Source organism: Balaenoptera borealis (genome assembly GCF_965194805.1).
Source record: "Balaenoptera borealis genome assembly, chromosome: 8".
NCBI lineage: Eukaryota > Metazoa > Chordata > Mammalia > Artiodactyla > Balaenopteridae > Balaenoptera > Balaenoptera borealis.
This window is the reverse complement of record NC_138865.1, coordinates 24,468,250-24,496,051: the sequence shown is the minus strand read 5'-3', so window position 1 is coordinate 24,496,051 and position 27,802 is coordinate 24,468,250. Positions and strand designations below refer to the sequence as shown.

Genomic DNA, 27,802 nt, shown 5'->3' with positions numbered 1-27,802 from the left:
CACAATGCTTCCAAAACATGAAATATTTGATTATAAATATTTTAATAGAGGATCTGTATGATACAACCAAACAAGACCTAAATCAATGGAGAGACATATCGCATTCATGGATTGGAAGACTCAACATAATAAAAGGTCAACTTCCAACAGAATTTTTTTGTCAACATGGACAAGCTTATTCTAAAATGTATGAACAAAAGGTAAAGGCAAAGGAACCAGAATAAGTAAAACAATTTTGAGAAAGCAGAATATAGTTAGAGGATATTAAGACCTACTGTAAAGCTATAAGTAAGACAGTGTGGTATTGGTGGAAGGATAGATACATAGTTCAATGAATAGGATAGAGAATACAGAAATAGACACATGCCAATACAACAAACTGTTTTTTTTTTACATAAGTTAGAAAGCGATATAAAAAGCAAAATCTCTAGTCCTTATAATAACCCTAAAAGGAACACAAATCTGTTAAATGACTAAGCAAGACCATACAGTTAGTGGCAGCACCAGAATCAGAACACAGGTCTACCCACTCTTGCTATGACTGAGCCTCCTCCTCTACATCTCCTAAATGTAACTCTGAGTTGAAGAGGGGAAAGAAATGGGAGACCACCGTGATGCCACATCCCTGTGCTTTAACAAGTATGTTTTCTTTATATACTGGACCATCTAGTTCAGATTTTATTTGAAGCAAGTTTTGGCTTGCTTCAGTATGTATTTCATTTTCCATTTATTACCCTCTTTCATTCATGGCAGACAGGCTCTAGAGGTCCTGAGAATGTCTGAAACAAAGAATGCTATAAAACACCTTAGTAACTCTCGAAAATGCTAAGTGGACCCTGAATCAAAACTTCAAGTTTCAGAGAACTTACAGCCACTAACGATCTGCAAAACAAACAAATAAACAAACAAACAATCCCACACCCTAGCAACTCTCAACCTTGGATCAAACTATAATATGTTGGAAGAGGTATTACTGAAAATAGCTTGAAAGGGCAGCCTAAAAGGCAGAGAGTACAGAACATGGGCCATGTCCCTGTAAAGGGGACATGGTTCATAATATTGTGAATCAAGGGGCTGGTTCACAATACTGGTTATGATGTTCAAAACTGTCAATCAAAGAGAGGTGCATTATTATATATTTGCTTGTTGCTATTGCTTTTCTGATTAGAAGATACAGAGTCACTTTAGGTATCTTCCATTTAATTTAATATTTATCTTCATTTTATATCCAGGTCACATTTTCTACATCAAAATATAATCATGCTGACTCCCCCCACCCCCTATACCCTCAGAGAAAAAAAGTGAAGAACTTTACACAACTTGAAAGAAAGATGGAATGCACAGAGAAGTTGCTACTGCACCCAAGTAACAAAGAACACAGAGAGACCAAACAGTAGACATGTCAGAAGTGCACAGAAGACAGCTCAGGGCTCGCAGCAGGAAGGAGGAGGAATTAAAAGACTAAAGCTTTTAAATGCTATCACTTGTGCCACAAGATTACCCTGAAAAGGCAGATAGGTCAGAAAGCAGGACCAAATAGGGGATTTTCCAAAGGCTGCTATCTAACAGAGTTTAAAATATCCATAGATTATATATATATATATATAAAAGATTCCATACACAGAAGAGCTTTCTCTTCCCCACCTTGCCTTTAGCATCCGGTCAACACTTTAGAAACTTAAAACCACTGTTAGCATGTCCGAATGTAGAACCGATATAGGTTTTTTCTTTCTTAAAAAATTGTATCCCAACTCTTTCCAACCAAGAATTCTATTAATTATTTTCATTATGATTCCTCTGCATGGAAACCCAGTAAGGGATCATCAAGACAGGGCATCTCACTACTATCAGATCAATGCCAGTTGGGCAAAAGCTTCATGATTCTGTGTTACTCAGAGGGAGGGAGAACAGTAAGACACAGGAGTTGAAACTTATCCGCACCAAAGAGGAAAAGGAAACTCCTTTTCTAACCTATTCATTAAATAGGAAACAGCAGGTGGACAGGAAAAGCCATCTGCTTAGAGCAGACCCAGAGGCACACCAAAGTCTAAAAACAAGCGCTCAGGAGAGCATCTCGGCTCGGAGAGGAAGCGTCTTTCAGACCCTATCTTGTCCCTAGTTTGGAGATCAAAGCATTATAACTTCAGATAGTGATACTCTGGAGGGGGTGGACAGGGAAGGTCTGAGAGACCCAAATAATGAGGACACTAGGCAGCTAACTACACCACTACGTACAAATACACACATCAGTAAGAAAACTTCACCTCCAACCCTCAGCTACTTTAAACAAAGCACTGCAGTTCCAGGTTTTCGGAACGGGATATTTTAAAGTCTGTTAGCAGTTTAAAACATTGCAACACTGGCACAATATGTTACCTATTCTTTGTTTTTAATTACAGGGTAACACAGTAAACTCCAACACAAAGGTGGGGATGGGGGAGTGCAAAAGGAATAAAGAAAACAGAACCAGTATTTCACAAGAGCATCGAGCCAGAGATGAAGTAGCAGCTAATCTCGAGGGTAGAATTCGCTCAAGGTGCTCTGAGGGATTCTCTTCAGCATTTCTTTGGGGAAGATTCGGAGCAGTTGCCAGCCAATGTCCAAAGTCTCATAGACAGTGCGGTTTTCGTAAGGACCTTACAAAAAATTGAGATTAGATGAATAAAGGCCAAGTACTTCCAACTTATCAGCGTTATTCAAAATTTATTGTTATGGGTCTAGCACTGTGAGCATGAAGTATAAAAAAGAGACACAAAGCAGTCAGGTCTCCCAGGACTGGATGTGACCAAATGTGGAAATGAGGGTCTAGACAGTAGGTACCCCTGGGAATCAGAGAAAAGCGAGAAAGCCCGCAGGCGAGACGTTGGGCGCGTGCGTGCGTGCGTGCGTGTGTGTGTTTAACAACGGGTGGGATCTAAAAACACTCCACGGAATAATGGAAACTAGACCCAGAGTTTTGTCCAGAGAGTAGTGAGAAAAGCAGTTTCCCAGCAACACAGGCTGACCTGAAGGAGGCTAGTACAGATACTTAGAAGGCCTTAAATGCCAATTAAGCACCTGAATAGATCCACGTGAAAGTTTTCAAACTTGCTATTGCTATTATTATTTTTAATAGCAGAATCATTCTTATCCTGCAAATAATCTCATTTTTTAACTAAGGAGTTAGAGTGGCTAGAGTTCTGCATTCTTTCTCTACCAGAATAATTTTTATCTTTTTAAGATATTAAGGTTCTGCATAATTTTTTTTTTTTTTTTTTTTTTTTAGAAAACCCAACAATCATATGTTCTGGGGATTTTAATGGTACTTAAAAAATGTATCACACAAATAGAAAAGTGCACAAATCCTAAGGGTGCAGCTGATGCATTATTCCAAAATAAACACATCGTTTGTAAGTATCACTGAGGTCAAAAATAGAGTTTACCAGCATTAGCAGGGGTGGTAGGGAAGAGACCAAACAAAACAGCTTGAAAGCCCTACACATGCTATGTAATAAAAACCATTATAGACTTTTTAACAGAAGGACAATCAATAAAATTAATACTAAATTTACCCCGGCAATGGCACATAGAGAGTCAGGGAGACTGGTGAAGATGCTGGCACTAACGGCCAAGGATGATGGGACAAAGGTCTGGACTAGGTCTTGGGACACAAAGAGTGGTCAGAGATCAGCAGCTTCAACATCGCCCAGGAACTTGTCAAAATACAGGCTCTCTGGCCCCACCCACACCTACCGAATCACAATCTGCACTTCAACAAGATCCCTGGTAGATTCAAAAGCATATTCAACTTTGAGAAACACTGGCCTGAGTTTTTTTAATAGGAATGAAAAGAGAACAGGATAAGATGTTTCAAAGGAGAACAATGCAAATTAGCAAATATTTGATGACTGGAGAATAAATGAAGAGGGTTAAGAATGCCCAATTCCTGAGCTTGGGCTAACTAGGGTAATGGTCATGCCAGAGGTAGACAGAAATTGTAAAGGGAATTGCTAGGCAGGTGGTCAGTTGAGAAAATACTTTGGTTCTCACCACGCTGAGCCAGAGAGGATGGTGGCATAAACACAGGCTTCCTAGCTGGAGATGTGGGATTAGAGCTTCAGAAAGAGGGTAAAGGCTCATACATAGCAAGTTAGTCATCAGCATAGGGGAAAAAAAGCACAGAAAGAACAGGTAATTAAGCCTTTGGGAACATTAACAATTAAGAAGCAGGAAGATAAGAAATCAGGAGGATGAAAACAGATGGACTGGGAAAGTCCAAAACCCCCAAAGCCAGAGGAGAGCATTGCAGAGAGGTTAAGAGCGAGGAGAAGTGGCAATGGAGGTAGGAGAGCAGAAGGCCGGTTGTAAGGAAGATATAAAATAAGACAGGAGCTAAATAAATGGATAAAGAAATTGAAGGTAGAGGGGAAGGAACCAGAGGGCTAAGAACGAAGACATGGCAGGCGGCTGGAAGAACCTCTTCTCTAATCAGAAGGAAAATTGTATGGAGACCAATGTAAATTCTCTCAGACTAGGAAAGAAGTCCTCAAAACTACATATGATGGTGTTTCTATTCATAGGAAAATAGTAATCTTACCCTGAGCAATGAAGTTCCTCCCAAACTTCTGCAGAAATTCCAAGTAAAGCACATCATCTGAGGTAAGGGCTTCTTCTCCAACTACGGCTTTCATGGCCTGCACATCCTTACCAATAGCATAGCATGCATACTAAAGAGAAAACAAGGTTTACATGAACCTTTATAAATGGTAACGGTACTCTGGGCATTATAAGTGTATTGCTGTAGCTATCTTCACAGTATTTCACATTATTTCCAAACATAATTCACATATGCAAGTATTGGAAAGACTTTATTATACAGCAGTCTCACTAAGGAAGGAGTCTTCAGGCATGCAATACATAGACATTACTAACACTCTACAAAAAATACACTCCCTCAATATATCAATGAGCTTCCATTTTGTAGAGCATTTAAAAATCACAACTTACACAATAGGAGAAATCCATCTCTAAATTCTATTCAAAAAAAAAATATCTGTGTTATCAGTAGGTTTATTTATCATTTCTACTTTAAGGTCAAATGTATTTTTCTTTAATTATGCTTGGTATACAATCTCAGGACTATAGAAACCAAGGATTTCATAGAATATACACAGCTGTATCCCTTAGCGTTCTGGTGATTGCCTAATATGTTAAACAAAAAATTAGTTAGAATAGTCTTTCAGAAATACTCTATAATAAAGGTTACTAATAAAAACTTAATCGTCTTATGCCTTTTTTATTTAAAAACTACCTCATACAGCATTAGAGGTGGGTTTCAAGCATGTGATCTTTAATCTTTGTCATGAGCAGTTATCCTTATGAAAAAGACTGCTTGGCTCTAATGAATATTTCTGTATTCCAGTATTCTATATTATATATTCTATATTAAAATTCTACTTTGATGGGGGGAGAAGAAAATTGATATGGAAGAAAGACAAGAGGTATAAGACAGCAGCATGAACTGAGAAAGTATTCATTTCTTTAAACACAATCCTGGAGAAAACATACGTACCAGCTGGTTAGATACATCAGTGTGATCCTTTCTGGTCATACCTTCTCCAGTAGCAGACTTCATTCACTGAGACAACAAGGGCAGCACATTAATAGGCGGGTAAATCTTGGGTAAAAGGGGAAGGGAGAAAATATGATATTTAAGTACAAAATTCAAGCTTTACTGGTAGTAAAGGAGGATTTTGAAACTCATTTTTATTGCTTAAATTGCATAAAACTGCTACATTTGTTTCCTAGATGATTCCTAATATCTCTTCCTGGTAAGAAAAGGAAGTAAGAAACATTTTACAGGTTAAGATTTCTTTTTGAGAATCAAATCCAAAAAGTAAAATCTACAAAACAGTACAAGATTCTATTAAAAAACTGAATTTTCAACATCTGCCTACAATAGCAAATCCAAATGGTCTTCTGAACTCTGACTCATAAAATCACACATAAAAAGATTAACAATAACTTCACCTAAAAGCTATATCAGAAGCTGGCATCTACTAAAGAACCAATAAAAAATCTGTTTTTGATTATTCAGTCATAAAAAAGAATGAAATCTTGCTGTTTGCAACATCATGGATGGACCTTTAGGGCACTATGCTAAGTGAAATAAGCCAGACAGAAAAAGATAAATACCATATCATCTCACATATATGGGACCTTAAAAAACAAACAAAAAAATGTCAAGCTCACAGATAGAGAACAGACTGGTGGCTGCCTGAGGCAGGGGATGAGTGAGCCAAATGGGTGAGGGAGGTTAAAAGGTACAAACTTCCAGTTATAAAATGAGTAAGTCATGGGGATGGAACTTTCACAGCATGGTGACTATGTACGTTAATAATACTGTATTGCATACTTAAAGGTAGCTAGAAGAGTGGCTCTTCAAAATTCTCATCACAAGAAAAAAAGTGTTGTAACTATGTGAGGTGGTGGATGTTAAGTGGACTTATTGTGGTGATCACTCTGCAACATATACAAACATCAAATCATGACATTGTACACCTGCGACCAATGTAATGTTACGTCAGTTATACCTCAATTAAAAAAATTTTAACAATAAAAGACAAAGAAGAAACTCTGAAAAATCTGTTCTTGTATTAATAACAAAAGTGGTAGATTATACCGTTATGGAACAGAAGACCCAAAAAAGTTCTTTGAACAACTCACTCCATTTTAAGGCATAATAAAGAAAGTGGAAATTTAATTCTTAATTCTGGCACTCTTTTCCACACCAGGATTTTAGTATTACAGAAATGACAATTTTATAGCCATATTAAAAACAATTCAATTTGATATTTTCTAAATAAATAATTCCTAAGAGCAAAGTCAGAGTCACTAAAGAATAACTGAAGAATAGATCTGTAGGCTTAGAGCATCATTCAACTCTCAAATACCTGTCTGTTGTGTAGCTGTCTGTCCACATAGATCTGCCCCTCTGTAATATATCCAGTCAGGTCAGGGATGGGGTGAGTGATATCTACCAGAGAAAGACACCTGATGTTAGTTAAAGTGTCCATCTCATATAAACAAAACCACAGGAAGTCAATCTGCACTACTTAAAACAGTGCTATAGAAAATAGTTTCCTGTGATGATGGAAAAGTGCTTTACCTGTGCTGTCCAATATGGCAGCCACTGGTCAAATGTGGCTACTGAACATGTGAAATGCGGCTAATGTGACTGAAAAACTTTATTTCAAGCTTTATCTGATTTTAATAAACTTTAGAACTTAAACAGCCAAATGTGGCTAGAGGTTACCATATTGGCCAGTCTCACTTATTTGGTTGCAGCACAGTTAGACATGTGTTGGCACAAGTTAAATTAGCTATCTTCATAAAAAGTACTATTTCTCCTAGTTATGCTCTCTCTCCCCCAAATATAAAGTTCCATTTTAAACACAAAGTTCATTTGCAGAGATTTGCCAATTTGATGTACACTGAGAGAACATTCTCAGTCCATAAGCTATCCCAGAGGGATACACAACATTTCAACATGGAAAATACAGAGAGGCTCAACAAGTTAAGCAACACTACACAGGCAGCACCACGCAGGTCCTACAGAGCAAGACATCTCTAAGTCTGTTAAATTACAGAGAGTAATTTTGTAGCTACTTCCTTGGAACAAATCATTTTCACATCAGAGGTAGTATTCAGACTGCCTGGGTTTTTTGGTTTTGTTTTTTTTTTAATTTATTAATTTATTTACTTTTGGCTGTGTTGGGTCTTTGTTGCTGCGCAACAGCTTTCACTTGTTGCGGTGAGCGGGGGTGGGGGGGCTACTCTTCATTGCGGTGCGCGGGCTTCTTGTGGTGGCTTCTCTTGTTGTGGAGCACAGGCTCTAGGCGTGCGGGCTTAAGTAGTTGTGGCGCACGGGCTCAGTAGTTGTGGCGCACAGGCTTAGTTGCTCTGCGGCATGTGGGATCTTCCCGGACCAGGGCTGGAACCCGTGTCCCCTGCATTGGCAGGCGGATTCTTAACCACTGTGCCACCAGGGAAGCCCCTGCCTGGGTTCTAAAGCCGCCACTTCCTAACTGTGACACTTTACCTCCCTGTGCCTCACACGAGAGCATCTAAAAAGTCGCTATGAAGATCAAATGAGTCAAAACTTACAAAACACTTAGAACAGTGCTCAGTTATAATGAGTTATGACTGTTTCTGAAAATAGTTTGAAAAAGTGTTTTTAAAAGACTGAGATAAAGACAAAAAGACACTAACACAAGGGGAATGCTGCAAGTCTCACCCGGGAGCTGCTGGGCACACCTCCAGGCAGGCGCTGCAAGTGTGCGCTTACACACGCATGATAAAACCAAGTGATTTTTAGCAAGTCTTTGATGATCGTTCTAGCTCTAGAGTCTCGTGGCATTTACCATTCGTGCTCCGTATCTGGCACTTTGGCTACCTTAAATTACTGATGCACAGACATTTAAAAAATATCCAACTAGAATGAGAGGCTTACATTAAGTAGAGCCCATACATTTTTTAAAAATTCGTTTCTTTCATCTAGACCAGTGTCCTGCAAATAGTAAACACTAAATACTAGCTAATAAATAAAAATTAAAAATTAAAATTACAAGAAAATTTTTCTACAAAAGCATAATAATTATGGGTAGTTTTGAAATGAAAAATTTTATTAGAAACAAATCACTAGGTAAGGTCAACTTCTGGAGGATAAACTCTCAAAAGAATTTCAACTCAAAAAGATAGATGGTCTTCTCTCTTCAAATCAAAGTCCTTACAACGATTAGGGATGCTATAATCCAAAGACCCAAAACTTACCATCGTTAGGCATGGTGAGAATAGGAATTTGAGTAATAGAGCCATTTCTACCTTCCACTCTACCAGCGCGTTCATATAGTGTGGCTAAATCTGTATACATGTAACCTGGGAAACCTCGTCGACCAGGAACCTCTTCCCTGGCTGCTGAAACCTGACAGTGAGTCAAGGAGAACAGTATCACATACCAGAAAATGAAAATTAAAGCTTGGTTAGAAAACATTTGTTTGAACATGCCAAATTACAAAGTTGGAAATATCATCTTATTCGTTTTAAATATCACCTCTAGAAACGATTTAGAAAAATCTAGCGACATAAATTCAGATTATTCTGCAACAAAAATGTTGACAATTGGGGACCAGAAGTTTTTTTGCTAAAATCATACTGCCATAACACAAATCTTCAAATAGCTGGCTAGAAGAAAATCTGCTTGCAATTTTATAAATCAAAGGTAGTACATTTTAAAACTAAGAGAACATTCTCAGTTCACAAGGTTTCCTTCATGTTATGGATCTTGCCAGATTTACATAAGCTAATCCTGAAAAGATCAAAAGGGAAGGAAATACATATATCAGAAATCATCTGATGCACTTTACATACATTATTTAATTTAATCCTCACAACAACCCTATGAGGAAGTTAATGTTATTAACCCCAACTTACAACCGCAATCAAGGGCCAGATGATTTCCCTGGATCACCGCACAAGACAAGAATTGTAATAAATGGTCTTTCTCTTAGAGACATGCACACTAGAATATATGCATACATTTTAATCTACAGCCAGCAAGAACTGTGAGTCATTAAGCCCAACTTCTAACTGCTACTTTGGTTCCTCCAAGAGTATGCTCCAGCAGTGCTACTCAAAGCGTGGCCTGCCTGCAGACCAGCTTTTATCAATGTGAAAGGAGATAATGCAGAAAGCAAGATAAACATATAGAAAACTTTAGTGGCAATTTGATAGAATAATTGTCTGTCGAATCTAATAATACTAATAAAAGGGTTTGTAAATTTTTTTTTTTTTAATTTTCACTTTTCTAATACTTATTTTTACTGCCTTTTAGAAAAGTATCTGTGATGGATGGGAGAAAAGAAGTCCTTGGATGAAAAAGCACTGTAGCCGAGTGAGATATGATGATGGATCTTAGGGAATCTTAAGCTAGATATTTATAAAGCCTGTCTCTTCAAAAGTCTTCTTCCCTTTTATGCATACTTAAAAGAGCAAGTCACTCAAAATTTCAGTAACTTGCATTAGAACAAACACCCCACACTTCTGGATGGTAACTGCTAGAATCTTATATTGTTTCTAAATAATCACTGAGTTTTCTAAAGGAAAAAAAAGTTCTGAAGAGGGTTCTGCTACAGTATAGTCTTTACTTATGTAAATAAATAAAAACTTACATCATTAAAAATGGAATTCTTGAAAAGGGCTAAAAACTGACAGTCTGGACAGAGACAGAACTACCTGGGAGAGTAACTGATTAAATAGCTTGCATCATTTACTCTCTCTAAGAATCCAGTCTTAACCAATGGAGACAGTGAGAGTATGATAAATAGGCTAATAATTTAAATCTCGTCCTCTAATCATTTCAACTAGGTTGACAAAAGTAATATTTTCTTTTCTGATTAATTAAGGTATTCTACTAATATATGAGCAATGCATTTTAAAAAACATGATTTTAAAAAAAATGAAAACTTGCAGAGGGACAAGATAACCCTGACAAGATAATCCATTTTAATTAAGAAAAAAATTACCTCTCGAAGTGCTTCAGCATGAGAACTCATGTCTGTTAGGATAACCAATACATGTTTCTCACACTGATAGGCCAGGAAGTCGGCCGTGGTTATAGCCAAGCGAGGAGTGATAATTCGCTCAATACTGAAATGAAACATTAAGTCCTATGTCACTCAAACAAAAAGGCCAAAAAAAACACAAAATGATTCCAGAAATAATAGTACAGTCTCCCTTTTAAAGTTTCACATAAATTGAGGAAGGTTAAGCAATTATTACTTTAAAAGTTCTTAAGTAAGGCAGAGTTCTTTTATGCATTTACATAATAAGAATTACTTAGTGCTACACAGCTAAATTGATTTATTTTATAAATGCCCCATAATTTCTCAGAACTATATAGTTCTCAAAACTGAGCAAGAAAGGAAGAGAGAGAGAAGGAGAAAGGGATGAAAGAAGTAGGGGCCAGATTTTGCAGGTAAGAGGAAAAGGTCATTTATTGAGTATGGACTGTGTGCCAGGTAACTTACACTATTATCTCATTTCATATGCACAACAACTCTGTGAGACAAGTATTATTTATCACATTTTATGAAAGAAGACACTGAGCTTCACAGCCTAAGTGACTTACCCAAAACCAAATAACTTGCAAGAAGCAGAGCTGGAATTTAAATACGGTTATCTCATACCTAGGCCTGTGCAGCTTTCACTCTAATGTTCTACCTCCTTAGTGTAAGGTGACATTTTTGACCAGAAGGCTGCATGAATAGGGGGAAAACAGCTCTATTTGTTTACTTACATTGGGTCGTTAGCCAAGTTCAAAAAGAGGCAGACGTTGTCCATTGAGCCATTTTCTTCAAAGTCAGGTTTGAAGAACCGGGCAGTTTCCATGTTTACCTAAATGGCAATGACTTCATCAGTGCTGGGAGAAGAAAAATTCTCAATATTTCTTTCTTTCTTCCCCCCCCCCGCCAATATTTATTTCTGATGAAGGCCAAGCTATAGATCTGCACTGCTCCTTCTTTTAAAGGTTCAAGTACCCCCAAAACGTTCACAAAAGCCAACAGAGTAAACAGCTTGCTTTGGGCACAAAGGGAATTATTTTTACATTCCACAGTCAAATGCTAAATACTAATCTATGGTTTGCCCAAAATGCCAATTTGCAACTTCTCTGCCTAGAGATAAATCGAATAATATATGTGTAGTTTTCTACATTGTTCTAAGAACACAAGCACTTTTACATTTCATACTAAAACAGAAAAAGATAATACTTACACCCATAGCAGCAAATACAATCGCAAAATTTTCCTCACTGTAGTCCACTACATCTTTGGATTTTTTTACCAAACCAGCCTGGCGACAGATTTGAGCTGCAATCTGATGAGGAGTACAAAAGAACCACGTTAAAATCTAAAATAATAGTTCTACAACAAAATAACTTTTACCCTAAACTTTGGGGAACTGTAATCATAAATGAAACTGGGTTGTCTCAAAGGGCTTTACCCAATGAAACTATTTTGTAATTTTTGCAGATTCCTAAGAGTAAGCAAGAAGTCAGATATGTGTAGATAAAGAGTCAATGTAATTGGATTATATAAACAGTAACATTGGGCATTTACCTTGAAAATCCTATATTTGGTTTCTCACTAAGAGTGAAGCACTCGGAAATTCTTTCTCCTTAAATTTCATACCAAACAGATTCTAGGTCTCACCGCATTGTGCGGTAAGCCAGCAGCAGAGAAGATAGGAATTTTGTGCCCCCTAGCAATACTGTTCATGCCATCTATGGCCGAAATGCCGGTCTGAATCATCTCCTCTGGATAGATCCGACACTGAGGATTGATTGGCTGGCCTAATGCATTTCCAAAAGGGAAAATTTTAATATGTCTCTACATTAAGACTACAACCATATAAAGCATATAAAGCATTTCTTTCTACTCTTAAAAAATCAGTTATTTTTGAAATCTGAAACTGTTTAAATATTCTTTTCCATTAATCTTTTGTAGATTCACAAATTATATGGTAGTAAAGTGAAACGTAATGTATAGCAAATAAGAGAGAAATCCTAATTTCAAAGCCAGTATGGCTTTTACATCTCAGATATATCCTGGTGATATTTTACAATAAATAAAATATAAAAATTTAAGATAACCTCTAGGAAAAATAAATTTATTAAATAATAAACAAAACATAATTAATCAAACATGGAGTATGTTGGTTATCTACTTAAAGTATCATAAAAATCACCCTTTCTCTGACAAAGGTATAAGATAGGTAGATGCTATTTTCCCCAAAACACAGAAATCCATTTTCTGTCCCTATCCATGATATCAAGGAAGTCTTCAGCCAGTACAACAGGACCTCTGTCGATGGGTTTTCCTGAGCCATTGAATACCTGACCTGGTAAACAGTAACGAGACAGTACAGAGTGGACAATGACGCAAATGTTCACAATCTTTAAAAAGACTTCATGCAAATACGTTAAAAAGGAAGCAGATCTCTGCTCAGCATGAATAATAATATCCGTTTACCAAGCATATCCTCAGACACTGGCGTTCGGAGAATATCCCCAGTAAACTCACAGGATGTCTTCTTGGCATCTATACCTGAAGTCCCTTCAAATACCTATCAAGAAAGAAAAGTAAACAGAAGGGTAAAAGAAATTTAGATCATAAGTGCTTAAGATTTATTTGTCAGCCCTTATAAAGTAAAATACATCAACGTATATACTACTTGTAGCCTCATGACTGAAGAAGTGTTCATGGTGGACGATGAACCAAACTGTCAACCTCTTACCCAGAGTCATGCCTGCAGGCCAAATCCATCAAGCAAGCTAAGAATGGTTTTTACATTTTTAAAGGGTTGTTTTTTAAAAAAAAAGGAAAAGAAAGCATAAGAACATGCATCAGAGACCTTAGGCACAACCCTCACAAAGTCTAAAAAATTTACTATCTGGCCCCTTACAGAAATTCTGCTGACCTCTGCTCTAGATTACTTTTTAGGGCAATATGTTATTTGAGAAAACTGGCACTTCCTATAATCAGTAACATTAAAAACTAGGAAGTATCAGAGACAATTTAAAGGAGTAGACTCAGATCTCGTTTTGGTTTCAGCCCATAAGCTCTGAATTCTACTTTTCATCTCTCCCCTTCTATGTGACTGTTTCATTTTATCCATTAAAAAAATTTTTTAAAAAAGCCATTTTACCAGTGGAGCTATTGGGCTAGAATGGATATTGGTGGCTGGCATTTAGCAAGAAAACATGAAAAAATACTTTTCTTCCCTCACAGCCAGTAAACAGTCGGGTCCCTGGCTTAAGATTTTTCACCTTCATGATGGTGCAAAAGCAATACACATCTGGTAGAAACCGTACTTCAGAAAAATCACATGAGAAAAAAAAAAAATCACATGAGATATTTAACATTTTATTATAAAATAGGCTTTGTGTTATATGGTTTTGTGCAATCGTATGCTAATATAAGTGTTCTGGGCACCTTTAATGTAAGCTAAGCTAAGCTATGATGTTCGGTAGGTTCTGTGTACTAAATGCATTTTCAACTTACGATATTTTCAGCTTATGATGGGTTTATCAAGATGTCACTCCACCTATAAGTTGATGAAGATCTGTATACTTATGTGATAATTACTAAAAAGAACTATTGGTGTTTCTTATGTTTGTTGTGATCAGAAAAACGTTCAACTGGCCAGGTTTTGAAAGCGATGCTTACCTGAACCACTGCTTTGGAACCACTAACTTCTAGAACTTGCCCACTCCTCTTCGTGCCATCAGGTAGTGTTAAGTGCACAATCTCAGCATATCTGGGAAACTAAATAGGAAAAAAATAAAGGCTCAATAACCAACATTTTAAAAGCTCCTCAAGATAACTCTATATGCTCTATGTCTTTCACAGCATGTATGCACATGCAGACCCCACACCTCCCCGAAGCACACAGGTATACATCCAGAGTTTAGAATATCCTCAGGTAGTTTAAGTCCTTAGAACACTGATCACTGGCACATATACTGGCAAACACAGCATAAGGTACAGAGAGAAGGATCTTAAATCTATGAAACCACGGCAATTAAATTCTTTCCTTCTGTGTGTATGTTTTTAAGCTTTGAGACTACAGAAAGTTAAAAAACTTGTTCCCACTACTCAGAAATGATGTTTACTTCTGGCCTGTGTAATCACCTTGTGCCTTGGGAGGACAGGAATAAAATGCAACTGAACAATAAAATAATTACTATTATAATAAATAATGCTAATATTCCCTCCTCAATCTAATTCTCCTAACCAGAAATGTATTCCTCTAATCCATTTTTAATATTTTAAATTGCATGTTTCCAAAAATATACTGTAGTGTTTCACTTACCTAAATGGCAACATACTAAATGTATCATCCTGCAACTCGTTTTTTTCCCACTTCACCGTATGTTTTGGATCTGTCATAGTCATATTTACCTTATTTGATTAACAGAATCTTTTGAAAAATGCATCACTACATTGTGTGATGTGAAGGAAAACATCTGCCAATGCATCTGTGAATCAACACTGACTGTAGGACACTTGATTCTGGAGATGCTAATATGAATAAATGGGCATCTAGAATCAATGTTAGAACAGATATAGCTAAAATAAAATCAGGTGACACTACATTTTATTCAGCTGTTCTTCTACCACTGGTGTTCAAGGCTGTTCCAAATTTAAACTACTACAAACATGCTGCAATGAACATTCTCACATGTGGGCCCAAGTTTCCCTAAGGTAGCTGGTTCCGTAGTGGTGGGCTATAGGCTGTGTCCATTGTTATGTGAAATTACTCTGCAAAGGAACCTTTTACTTTACAAACTCCCTAGTAGGATAGAAAAGTATCTTTTCCCTACATCTTTGCCAATCTTACATTATTAAACTTTAATTTTTACCATTTTGATAAAATAAAAAATAGTATCTTTCAATTTGCGTTTTCCTGATTCTACTAATATTGAGCATCTTTTCATGTTTACTGACAATTCAGACTTCATTTCCTATAATGGCCTTATTAATAATATCTTTTCCTCGCTTTTCAACTACATCTGCTTCTTCTTATTTACTTTTAGGTAAGTTTCATAGATTCTGGATATCAATCCTTTTGCGAATATCTGCTCCCAGTCTTCCTTGTCTTTTAATTTTGTTTATGGTATCCTATCATATAGAAGTTTTTGCAATAAAATGACTTGTTTTCCTTTATGATTTGTGTCTTTTGTGTAGGAATACCTTCCAATCTGAAGTCATAAAAATGGCCTTCTATACTGTCTTCTAATAGGTTTTTCATGTTTTGGTCTTTAATCCATCTGGATTTATTTTTGGTATGTAATTTTATTTTTCTCATTTTTATCTTTATTTTTCATACAGGAAGCCAAATACCCCAACAATATTTACTGAGTAGCACAAATGTAATTTGTGCTACAAGTAGCACGACTTGTAATGTAGCCTTTATCATTTACCAAGTCAAATTCTCAGGTGTGAGGAGAGTTGGTTTTAAGAATCTTAACTTTGCTCCACTGAAATATCTGCTTACTCCCTCACCAAATCTTTATTCTTACTCTATTTCTAACTGATTTTGTTACCTGGAGAGAATCAACATCTTTTCTATTCTGAGTCTTTCCATTCATGAATGTGGAATCTCCAGTTATTTGAAGTCTTCTTTTATGTCTTTCAACAAAGTTTCACAGTTTTTTGTAAAAAGTTCCTAATTATTCTAGTAGTTACTTCTGGCATACAAAACACTACTGATTTCTATAGACATCCTCTGTATCCGGCAACACTTTTACACCATTGTTTCTAATAGTTTGTCCACTGAATGACTTGTGTTTTCTGTTTAATTAACCATACTACCAAGAAATGATGACAGCTGTGCCTCTTCCTTTTAATCCCTTTTCCCCACAGCATTGATTAGGGTCCAAGCACAAAGACATAACAAAGATGGATAGTGGTGCTGACAACAGGGGTCCTCATCTTGTTCCTGATTTAAATGGGAATGTTGCTAGAGTCTCTCCTTAAGTACGCTGTTTGCTGTAGGTTATGGTGGATATCCTTAAAGAGGTTTTAAAAGTTTGTTCTAGCCCTTATTTCTAAGACCACCTTCTTCTTTTGTTTTGTTTTGTTTTTTAGAAACAAGTAATTTTATCAGGTACATATTCCGTATTTACTGAGAAGAGCGTAAGCTTTTTCTAGCTTAATCTATGAATGACCTGAATTATACTGACATTTGCTAATATCAAATCATCTTTGTATTACTGGGATAAATTCTACTTTGTCATAATTCTGTTGAGTTTTTAAAGTGTATTTTTGCTAATATCCAATACATGAGAACATTTTTATTAAGAATTTTGGAATCTGTGCTTGTAAATGAGAATAGCTACATTGTTTCTTTTCTGATACTAGCCTTTGTCTGGTTTGGGAATCAAAGATGTGCTACCTTCAGAAAATGAGTTGGACAGCAGTCTCCATCATCATCTATTCTGATACAATTTGTATAAAATTATCTATTCCTTGATCCTATGTGTATGTTTTAAGTTAAAAACAGGAGCCAAAAACTAAAAACAAACAAAAAACACTCTAAATCTGGTGGTATAAAGCCATTCTTACAACTACATAAACTTTATTTACCAGTTTTTCCTCAGCTGGAGTTATACCCCAAACAAACATTCAATAAAACTTTTTCAGCTTTCTTAAAATTACTTCCCCCAAGATGTTTTCTAAGTCCTTCCCATTATTGACTCTCATAGCATCCTGCACTCACCCTTCATAGCAGTTACCAATTAGACACTTATGTATTTGTATTGTGTATTTTTGGTGCTGAGTTCAGCGCTTAACATAGTTGAAGCATGAATATTTTTAACTGTTTTTGAAAATATATTTACTAATATAAAAGCTCCATATTTTTAAAATATGAGTCAAAAATTTTATCCAATAAAAAGTATATAAAAAAGAAGAAATAAAGGACAAAGAAGCAAATAATGCTTTCAATACTTCCCCCCAAAATAAAAGTGTATGCTTCATCCTTTCACAAAATATTAACGGGCACCTGCCTTAAACCCTGTACAACTTGTATACTGAGGCTTTGAATCAAACTGCAGACTAGTATGAAACTGTGGCCAGGAGTAAGCTATATGCTTAATCTTGCAATTAATTTGTATAGGTACCTTGTCATGCACAAAAATATCTTAGTGATAAAGCTGAAGAGACAGTGCACTTTGCCCTTTCTTTAAGAAATGGTTTTCAATTTATTTTCTGCTTCCAGAGGGGCCACATGCCAAACATACTTCTGCCATTACTTCTCTCCACAAACTAATAACTGTGTACCTTTCCCCCTCATCCACTCCCAACAACAACCAATGCAGAATTACTGTTCTACAGAGCATATTATACAAATTTTCTCCTCTGAAGATATTTTAATCACTGAACTCAGGCAGGAGGCTTCAACCAGGGTGAAGTCTATTCAATTATAGACTATATTCTATGCCTCTTTTTCTAAGATAATTCTTATGTATAGGTGTGGCTAAAAAAAACCCATGTAACTAAAGAGTCTTTCAACAAACTGAATAAGTAAAAACTTTTCTCTGCTTTATGGTTTTAGTCACTGTTGAGATAATCTGTTGTTTATTCATTACTTGAATACCAGTGTCAGGCCCTCAAAGACAAAAGTAACATTGTTTACTCACTCACAGACCTTAAAATTTAGTAGAGAAGACAAAAATGTAACAAGTAGTTAGAACACACAGTAGTCTATGACAAGAGCCACAAGATACCGTATATCTAAATAATATCCTACAAGTCATAAAACACACAAATATTACTGTTGTTTTCCTAATAAACCTGTGAGGTATGACTAACAAACAAATAAAATTTTAAATTTTACAGACAAGGGACTCAAAGCCACAAACAGAATCCACAACAGATCCAGTACTAGAATCCCATCTTCTGACTTCTGAACTAAAATTCTTGTCTCCATATAGCACTGACATTCCGACCAAGGAATGGCTTAAAAGAATCATAACAAAAAACTTAAAGTGCACTAAACAGTACTTAATACTATGCTTTTAACTTCTTAAATGGTTAGACGATAATGATAGTGGTATTACCTTAACATGATCTAAGATCACTAGTGGACCATTAACTCCTGATACTGTCTTGTATGCTGGAAAGAAACACAAAAAAGTCAGTTCTTGTCAAACAGGACAACAGTCTAAATGATCTCTCTGGTATTACCAAAAAGAACCTCTCTCTACTTTATCGTATCGTATCTATTATTATATGGAACACTCAAAAAGTATGAAATTTTTCATTGAATTGATAAAATATGCCTGCATCTGTACAACTTCTCATAATCCCCTTCATCAAACCACAAACATGTTTAATTCTTACTATAAGTCACATTGTTTCAAGGACCCAGAATACAAAAACAAAGGTAAAGAGGGAGAGTTCCCACAAGAGTTCACAATTTTATATGGAGAAGGGGGAGGTAAGGGCTCTACCAGAGGTGTGCTGAGGGTCTGTGGGAGCACAGGAAAGACCCTGCAATGGTTCTCACTTAGAAGAGAAAAGAAAAAGCTTTACAGAAAAGGTAGCACTTAGCAAAGTAGATAGAGAAGGAGAAGGAAATCCTTAACTTTAAGCAGAAGTGACAAAACTCACAAAAGAAATCTGACAAAATGTAGTCTGTTAAGATAAAATGCCATGATTAAATAGTATCATAAAAACTATGAAAAAAAAAGGAGTTTATGAAGGGGGATGGAATGAAAGGTCAGAGATCATATAAGTATCCTTTAAAAAAAAAAAAAGTCAAACGTTACTGTCATTGTAGAAGCTTTTATTTTCTACTGCAAATTATTCCCTAGCAACAAACTACCCAAATCTCCCATTTTAGAAAGGAGGTAGCTGTCATTGAATTGTATCACACCTACATACATGCCGAGTATAATGAATGGTAATCAGGTATAAATCAAAACAGTCAGGAAAGCAATTCTAACAATGTCAGAATTAACTAAATTTCATGATCAGAAAAGCTGAAAAAACAAATGAAGTAAGTGTTTACAAGACCTAAAATAATGTATAAGAAGCTGTCAACCAACTGGGAATTTTTCACTTGCTTGATTTCTTATGATGTCTTAGACAGAAATTTCTGGCATGAATGTAGACTCCCAAGAATGAGGAAACCATTTAATAACCAGTCTGTCCATTCAAGGGGCTTCAGAATTTAAAAACATAATTTCTTTAGCCAGGAAGCAAGTGCCCTGGAAGAAACACTGAGACAGGGCAGGCGAGCACTGTCACGAACCCTAGTCTTTCATACTGAGGACCTTTAAATCCTCACACTAAATATTTGCTTGAAGACATTTGTAATTGTAATGATCAACAGAGGCTCCTAATTACTTCTTTTTTTTTCAACCTTAGATAAAAAGCAAATCACAAATTTTAATGTTAAGTTACTTGAATGGATGTCAATGTAAACAAATTAATCATGCCTCCAAGACTATTAGAAATATCCCAGTTGTTGGGGCTTCCCTGGTGGCTCAGTGGTTGAGAATCTGCCTGCTAATGCAGGGGACACGGGTTCGAGCCCTGGTCTGGGAAGATCCCACATGCCGCGGAGCAACTAGGCCCGTGAGCCACAACTACTGAGCCTGTGCGTCTGGAGCTTGTGCTCCGCAACAAGAGAGGCCGCGACAGTGAGAGGCCCGCGCACCGTGATGAAGAGGGGACCCCGCTCGCCGCAACTAGAGTAAGCCCTCGCACAGAAACGAAGACCCAACACAGCCCAAAAAATAAATAAATAATTAATTACAAATAAATATCCCAGTTGTCATATATTTTGCTACTTTTATGTTAATCCTCCCCATTGTTTTAAAATAATCTAATACTCTTAAAAATAAGTCCTACCCCTAAAACAATTTCTTCATTGTTCTCTTTTATTTTATTTTTATCTTTGGCCTCGCCACACGGTTTGCAGGATCTCAGCTTCCCGACTGGGGATTAAACCCACGCCATGGCAGTGAAAGGGCCAGATGAGTCCTAACCACTGGACCTCCAGGGAATTCCCTCATTGTTCTCATTTTAAAAGACTCCAAATATTTTTTCAATTACTTTCTAAAATTGCTATGTGGATATGCAAACTGAACTACATTAGAAATATATTTTCTTTAATTTTTGCCACTTCGATTACTATGTGTCTCGGCGTGTTTCTCCTTGGGTTTATCCTGTATGGGACTCTCTGCGCTTCCTGGACTTGGGTGGCTATTTCCTTTCCCATGTTAGGGAAGTTTTCAACTATAATCTCTTCAAATATCTTCTCTGGTCCTTTCTCTCTCTCTTCGCCTTCTGGGACCCCTATAATGCAAATGTTGTTGCGTTTAATGTTGTCCCAGAGGTCTCTTAGGCTGTCTTCATTTCTTTTCATTCTTTTTTCTTTATTCTGTTCCGCAGCAGTGAATTCCACCATTCTGTCTTCCAGGTCACTTATCCGTTCTTCTGCCTCAGTTATTCTGCTATTGATTCCTTCTAGTGTAGTTTTCATTTCAGTTATTGTATTGGTCATCTCTGTTTGTTTGTTCTTTAATTCTTCTAGGTCTTTGTTAATCATTTCTTGCATCTTCTCAGTCTTTGCCTCCATTCTTATGCCGAGGTCCTGGATCATCTTCACTATCATTATTCTGAATTCTTTTTCTGGAAGGTTGCCTATCTCCACTTCATTTAGTTGTTTTTCTGGGGTTTTTTCTTGTTCCTTCATCTGGTATATAGCCCTCTGCCTTTTCATCTTGTCTGTCTTTCTGTAAATGTGGTTTTTGTTCCACCGGCTGTAGGACTGTAGTTTTTCTTGCTTCTGCTGTCTGCCCTCTGGTGGTTGAGGCTATCTAAGAGGCTTGATGGGAGGCTCTGGTGGTGGGTAGAGCTGACTGTTGCTGTGGCGGACAGAGCTCCGTAAAACTTTAATCCACTTGACTGTTGATGGGTGGGGCTGGGTTCCCTCCCTGTTGGTTGTTTTGCCTGAGGCAACCCAACACTGGAGCTTACCTGGGCTCTTTGGTGGGGCTAATGGCAGACAGACTCTGGGAGGGCTCACGCCAAGGAGTACTTCCCAGAACCTCCGCTGCCAGTGTCCTTGTCCCCATGGTGAAACAGAGCCAGCCCCTGCCCCTGCAGGAGACCCTCCAACACTAGCAGGTAGGTCTGGTTCAGTCTCCCCCAGGGTCACTGCTCCTTCCCCTGGGTCCCAGTGCACACACTCTTCTGTGTGCGCCCTCCAAGAGTGGGGTCTCTGTTTCCCCCAGTCCTGTCAAAGTCCTGCAATCAATTCCCACTAGGCTTCAAAGTCTGATTCTCTATGAATTCCTCCTCCCATTGTCAGACCCCCAGGTTGGGAAGCCTGACATGGGGCTCAGAACCTTCACTCCAGTGGGTGGACTTCTGTGGTATAAGTGTTCACCAGTCTGTGAGTTAACCACCCAGCAGTTATGGGATTTGATTGTACTCTGATTGTGCCTCTCCTACCGTCTCACTGTGGCTTCTCCTCTGTCCTTGGACGTGGGGTATCCTCCTTGGTGAAGTCCAGTGTCTTCCTGTCAATGATTCTCCAGCAGCCAGTTGTGATTCTGGTGTTCTCGCAAGAGGGAGTGAGAGCACGTCCTTCTACTCCGCCATCTTGGTTAATCAATATATATACACAGACATATACATACATACCACATCTTTATCCATTCATCTGTCGATGGGCATTTAGGTCGCACCCATGTCTCGGCTATTGTAAATAGTACTGGTATGAACATTGAGGTGCATGCATCTTTTCGAATTAGAGTTTTCTCTGTATATATGCCCAAGAATGGGATTGCTGGATCATATGGTAACTCTATTTTTAGTATTTTAAGGAACCTCCATATTGTTTTACATAGTGGCTGTACCAATTTACATTCCCACCAGCAGTGTAGGAGGTTTCCCTTTTCTTCAAAATCTTTCCAGCATTTATATTGGTAGACTTTTTAATGATGGCTATTCTGACTGGTGTGACGTGATTGTAGTTTTGATTTGCATTTCTCTAATAATTAATGATGTTGAGCATCTTTTCATGTGCCTGTTGGCCATCTGTATGTCTTCTTTGGAGAAATATCTAGTTAGATCTTCTGCCCAGTTTTTGATTGGGTTGCTTGTTTTTTTGTTATTGAGTTGTAGGAGCTGTTTGTGGATTTTGGAAATTAAGCCCTTGTCAGTCTCATCATTTGCAAATATTTTCTCCCAGTCCATAGCTTGTCTTTTTGTCCTGTTTATGTTTTCCTTTGCTGTGCAAAACTTTTAAGTTTGTTTTGTTGTGTTTTAACTTGCACGAGTTCCATCCTCCACTCTCCAGATCCATGGTAGCTTTGAAAACTAACAGCCCCCAATCACAGTGAAAACCAGCAGCCTGCCAGCCACTGGAAGGATCAGAACAAGTTTGGAGATTTTTCAAAGCTCCATTACCAGAGAATTATCATGACTTGATCTGACCAGTGGTTCCCTGGAAACCCTGCTTTGAGGACTAACTTTATTTGACCTTAGAGCTCAGTGTGAAAAGCCTTCTTTGGGGGTGTTTGTCAAGAACAATTACAGGCAATTGCTTACATTTGCAGTGACCTGAGGCAGTGAATAATAGTGGGGGTAAACAATAGACCAGCCAAATAGTGTAAAAGGAAAAATTGGGTAATGAGATGTTCATAAGGGTTTGAAAAGTTGCTAGGAAGCTAAAAGTCCCCTAATGCCTAAGAATAAAAAAAGGAAAATAAAAACTTCTCCCAGTTTTCTCAGATTGATTCTGTGTTTAGGCACTCCTTTATTGCATAGCCAGGCCAATTACAACTCTGCCTTCAACTTCACTTCCTGTTTGTGCTGAGCCTAGAGATCAGCCAGAGATGAAAGCTCAGAATCTTCTCAGGTCTTTTCTGAGCATGTGTCATGCCTAGGTTATATGCATGTCTTTCCAAATTACCCACTATACACAGGCACTTATGAAAGCCCTAATTTCCCAAAGGAAGTCTTTCCCTAGCTTTTCTTCCCAGGCTTTTGCATATTTATTATTTTCCTCAACTGTAATCCTTTGCCCTGGGCTGAAGAAGTTTGTTCATTTGCCTTACAATGTTTCTGAGGAATGCCATCTGTGTAGTCAATTTTTTGGCCTGAGAGAATTCCAAATTAGATGAAAAAGACAGGCACCTTCTACCAGTCTTTCAGGTAGTATCCAAGACAGGTCAAAGCAGACAAACACAATTCTTTGCAAATAAGGTCTTCTCTGCTCCCTCTAGAACCAGGGACCAGGGTCCCATGCTGGGAATGAAAGCTTCTTTTCTCAAGACCACTGCCAAGCTGATGAAGGGTGTAGGTCAAGTACAAGTAAAAATGTTGCAATGCTTTCCTACCATTTTAAAGTTGACTTTTTCTTGATTCAGCCTTCTCTTGGTTGCTATAAACCTGTTTTCAACAATTCTGACTAAGTTGATTCTTATCACTTTTACTCGATTTTTCAGTGTTCCTATTGAGGGGTAGGCCCCTGGAACTATCTACGCTGACATTTTTGCTAATGTCACCCCTTTAGTGAGGTAGGTCTGTTACCAATGAATTCTTTGTTTTTGTATAGCTCAAAATATGTTAATTTTTCTTCATCTTTGAAGGATAGTTTTGTTGGATATAGAATACTTCATTTGACAAGCTTTTTTTCCTCTCAGCACTTGAATATATCCTCATACTGAGACAAGATGGAAGGAGGCAGGGCACAACCATTAAAAGAATGACATAGCCATTGAGAAGAATGGGATACGACAGAAAATGGTTAGAAGTGATTAGGTCCAAGATGGCAGAAGGTTCAACTTCCAGTAGACCTTGAGCCTCATTATATGCTCATTGTAATATATTAGCATGCTAAGTGACACACCCACAGGTGCCATGACAGTTCCAAGACTGACCATAAAAGGCCAAAAAGTGGGCAGTGGCCCATGTCATGGAAATCCCTGACGCTTCCCCAAAACAGTTGGAATAATCCTCCCACTTGTTAGTCTATGAAATTACCCAGCCCATAAAACTAACAACACCATACCTCGGGGCCACTCTCACTTTCTTAGATGGCCTGCGTTCTGTCTGTTGAAGGTGTATCACTTTAGATAAACTCACTTTCACTTTACGATGGCTTGCTCTTGAATTGTTTCCTGCGTGAAGCCAGGGACCCTTTCTTGGCAGCCCATCCCAGGAACTCACCTGAGACCTGACCATCCTCTTATGCCCCATTTTCCTGCAATACTACTGCATCTGGCCTCCATGGTTTCCGATGAGAAATCAGCTGTTAATATTATTGAGGATGAAAAAATTGAACTTCATCAAAATTAAAAACTTTTGTGCACCAAATGAGATTATCAAAAGGTGAAAAGATAACCTTATAGAATAGAAGAAAATATTTGCAAATCACATACCTGATAAGTGTTTGGTATCCAGAATACATAAATAACTTTCATAACTCAACAACAAAAAGCAACTCTATTAAAAAATGGGCAAAAGACTTGAATAGACATTTCTCCAACATGAAAACTGTTCAACATCATTAGTCATTAGGAAAATGAAAATCAAAACCACAATGAGATACCACTTCACACCCACTAGGATGGCTAAAATTTTAAAAAAAAGAAAGATAAAAATAACAAGTGTTGGTAAGGATGTGCAGAAGTTGGAACCTTTGTACATTGCTGTAGGCAGTATAAAATGGTTCAGTCATTGTGTAAAAACAGTTTGACAGTTCCTTGAAAAGTTAAAAACAGAACTCCATACAACCCAGCAATTCCATTCCTAACTATAGACTCAAACTAATTGTAGACAGGGGTTCAAACAAAAACCTGAGCACAGATCTTTACAGCAGTATTATTTATAATAGCCAAAAGATGGAAATAACCCAAATGTCCATCAACAGATAAGTGGATAAACAAATTGTAATATATACATACGATGAAATGTTATTCAGCCATAAAAAGGAATGAAGTACTCATAAATGCTACAATGTGGGTGAATAGTTAAAAGCTAGCTAGGGCCTTCCCTGGTGGTGCAGCAGTTAAGAATCCACCTGCCGATGCAGGGACACGGGTTTGAGCCCTGGTGCAGGAAGATCCCACATGCCATGGATGTAACTAAGCCTGTGCACCACAACTACTGAAGCCCGCATGCCTAGAGCCCATGCTCCACAGCAAGAGAAGCCACCACAATGAGAAGCCCGTGCATTGCAACAAAGAGTAGCCCCCACTCACCACAACTAGAGAAAAGCCCATGCACAACAACAAAGACCCAATGCAGACAAAATTAAAAATAAACGAAATAAATAAATAAATAAAAATAAAAGCTATGCTAAATGAAAGAAGTCATACACAAAAGATGATGTAGTTTACAATTCCATTTATATGAAATAGCCATAGGTAAACATATAGACACAGAAGACGGATGGTTATGAGGAGTTAGAATAGGGGAGAATGGAAGTGACTGTGCAGTGGGTATGTGGTGTTTTTTGAGGTGATGAAAATGTTTTGGAACTTATAGGTACTGGTTGCACAATATTGTGAATGTACTAAAGGAAACTGACACATGAGACCACATAGACTTAATTGATATTTATAGAGCATTCCATCCAAAAGCAGCAGGATACACATTCTTTTCAAGTGCACATGAAACATTCTCCAGGATAGATCACATGCTGGGCCACCAAGCAAGCCTTGGTAAATTTAAGAAAACTGAAATCATATCAAGCATCTTTACTGACCACAACACTATGAGGCTAGAAATCAACTATAAGCAAAGAAACTGCAAAAAACACAAACATGTGAAGGCTAAATGACATGCTAATAAACAACCAATGGATCACTGAATAAATCAAAGAGGAAGTCAAAAAATACCTAGAGACAAATGAAAATGAAAACATGATGATCCAAAACCTATGGGACACAGCAAAAGCAGTTCTAAGAGGGAAGCTTATAGTGATACAAACTTACCTCAGCAAACAAGAAAAATGCCAAATAAACAACCTTATGCTACAACTAAAGCAACTAGAGAAAGAACAAACAAAACCCAAAGTTAGTACAAAGAAAGAAATCATAAAAGTCAGAGCAGATAGAAATGAGACTAAAAAAACAATAGAAAAGATTAATAAAACTAAAAGCTGGTTCTTTGAAAAGTTAAACACACTGACAAATCTTTAGCCAGACCTATCAGGAAAAAAAAGGGAGAGGACCCAAATCAATACAATTAGAAATGAAAAATACACAGAAGTACAAAGGACCATAAGACACTACTACAGGCAACTATTCAATATATGCCAATAAAATGGGCAACCTAGAAGAAATGGACACATTCTTAGAAAGGTACAATCTCCCAAGACTGAACCAGGAAGAAATAGAAAATATGAACAGAGCGATCACCAGTAATAAAATTAAATCAGTAATTTAAAAACTCCCACCAAGCAAAAGTCCAGGACTAGATGGCTTCACAGGTGAATTTTACCAAACATTTAGAGAAGACTTCACAGATATCCTTCTGAAACTATTCCAAAAAATTGCAGAGGAAGAAACACTTCCCAACTCATTCTATGAGGCTACCATCACCCTGACAGCAAAACCAGACAACGATATCACAAAAAAAGAAAATTACAAGCCCATATCACTGATGAACATAGATGCAAAAATCCTCAATGGAATACTAGCAAACCAACTCCCACAATACATTAAAATGATCATACATCATGATCAAGTGGGATTTATCCCAGAGATTCAAAGATTTTTCAATATCCACAAATCAATCAATGTGATACACCACATTAACAAATTCAAGAATAAAACCCATATGATCATCTCAAAAGATGCAGAAAAAAATTGACAAAATTCAACAACCATTTATGATAAAAAAACTTCAGAAAGTGGGCATAGAGGGAATATACCTCAACATAATAAAGGTCACATATGACAAGCACACAGCTAACATCATACTCAAAAGTGAAAAATTAAAAGCATTCCCTCTAAGTTCAGGAACAAGACAAGGATGCCCACTCTCGCCAATTTTATTCAATATAGTATTGAAAGTCCTAGTCACAGCAATCAGAGAAGAAAAAGAAATAAAAGGAATCCAAATTGGAAAAGAAGAAGTCAAACTGTCACTGTTTGCAGATGACATGATGCTATACATAAAAAATCCTAAAGACGCTCCCAGAAAACTCCTAGACCTCAGCGGTAATGTGCTGG

General features: G+C 37.3%; 1 protein-coding gene across 1 annotated transcript; it reads right to left on the bottom strand.

The window, feature by feature from the left end:
• On the bottom strand, window positions 1-27,802 carry LOC309633327 (V-type proton ATPase subunit B, brain isoform-like). Its single transcript, XM_082402014.1, is given in 14 exon segments — window positions 1-2,636; window positions 4,577-4,706; window positions 5,552-5,614; window positions 5,618-5,656; window positions 6,933-7,015; window positions 8,812-8,962; window positions 10,563-10,686; window positions 11,336-11,433; window positions 11,812-11,913; window positions 12,249-12,389; window positions 12,860-12,936; window positions 13,068-13,161; window positions 14,265-14,363; window positions 24,792-27,802. Coding segments are annotated over 14 exon segments (1,359 nt in total). The 5' UTR covers window positions 24,822-27,802; the 3' UTR covers window positions 1-2,508.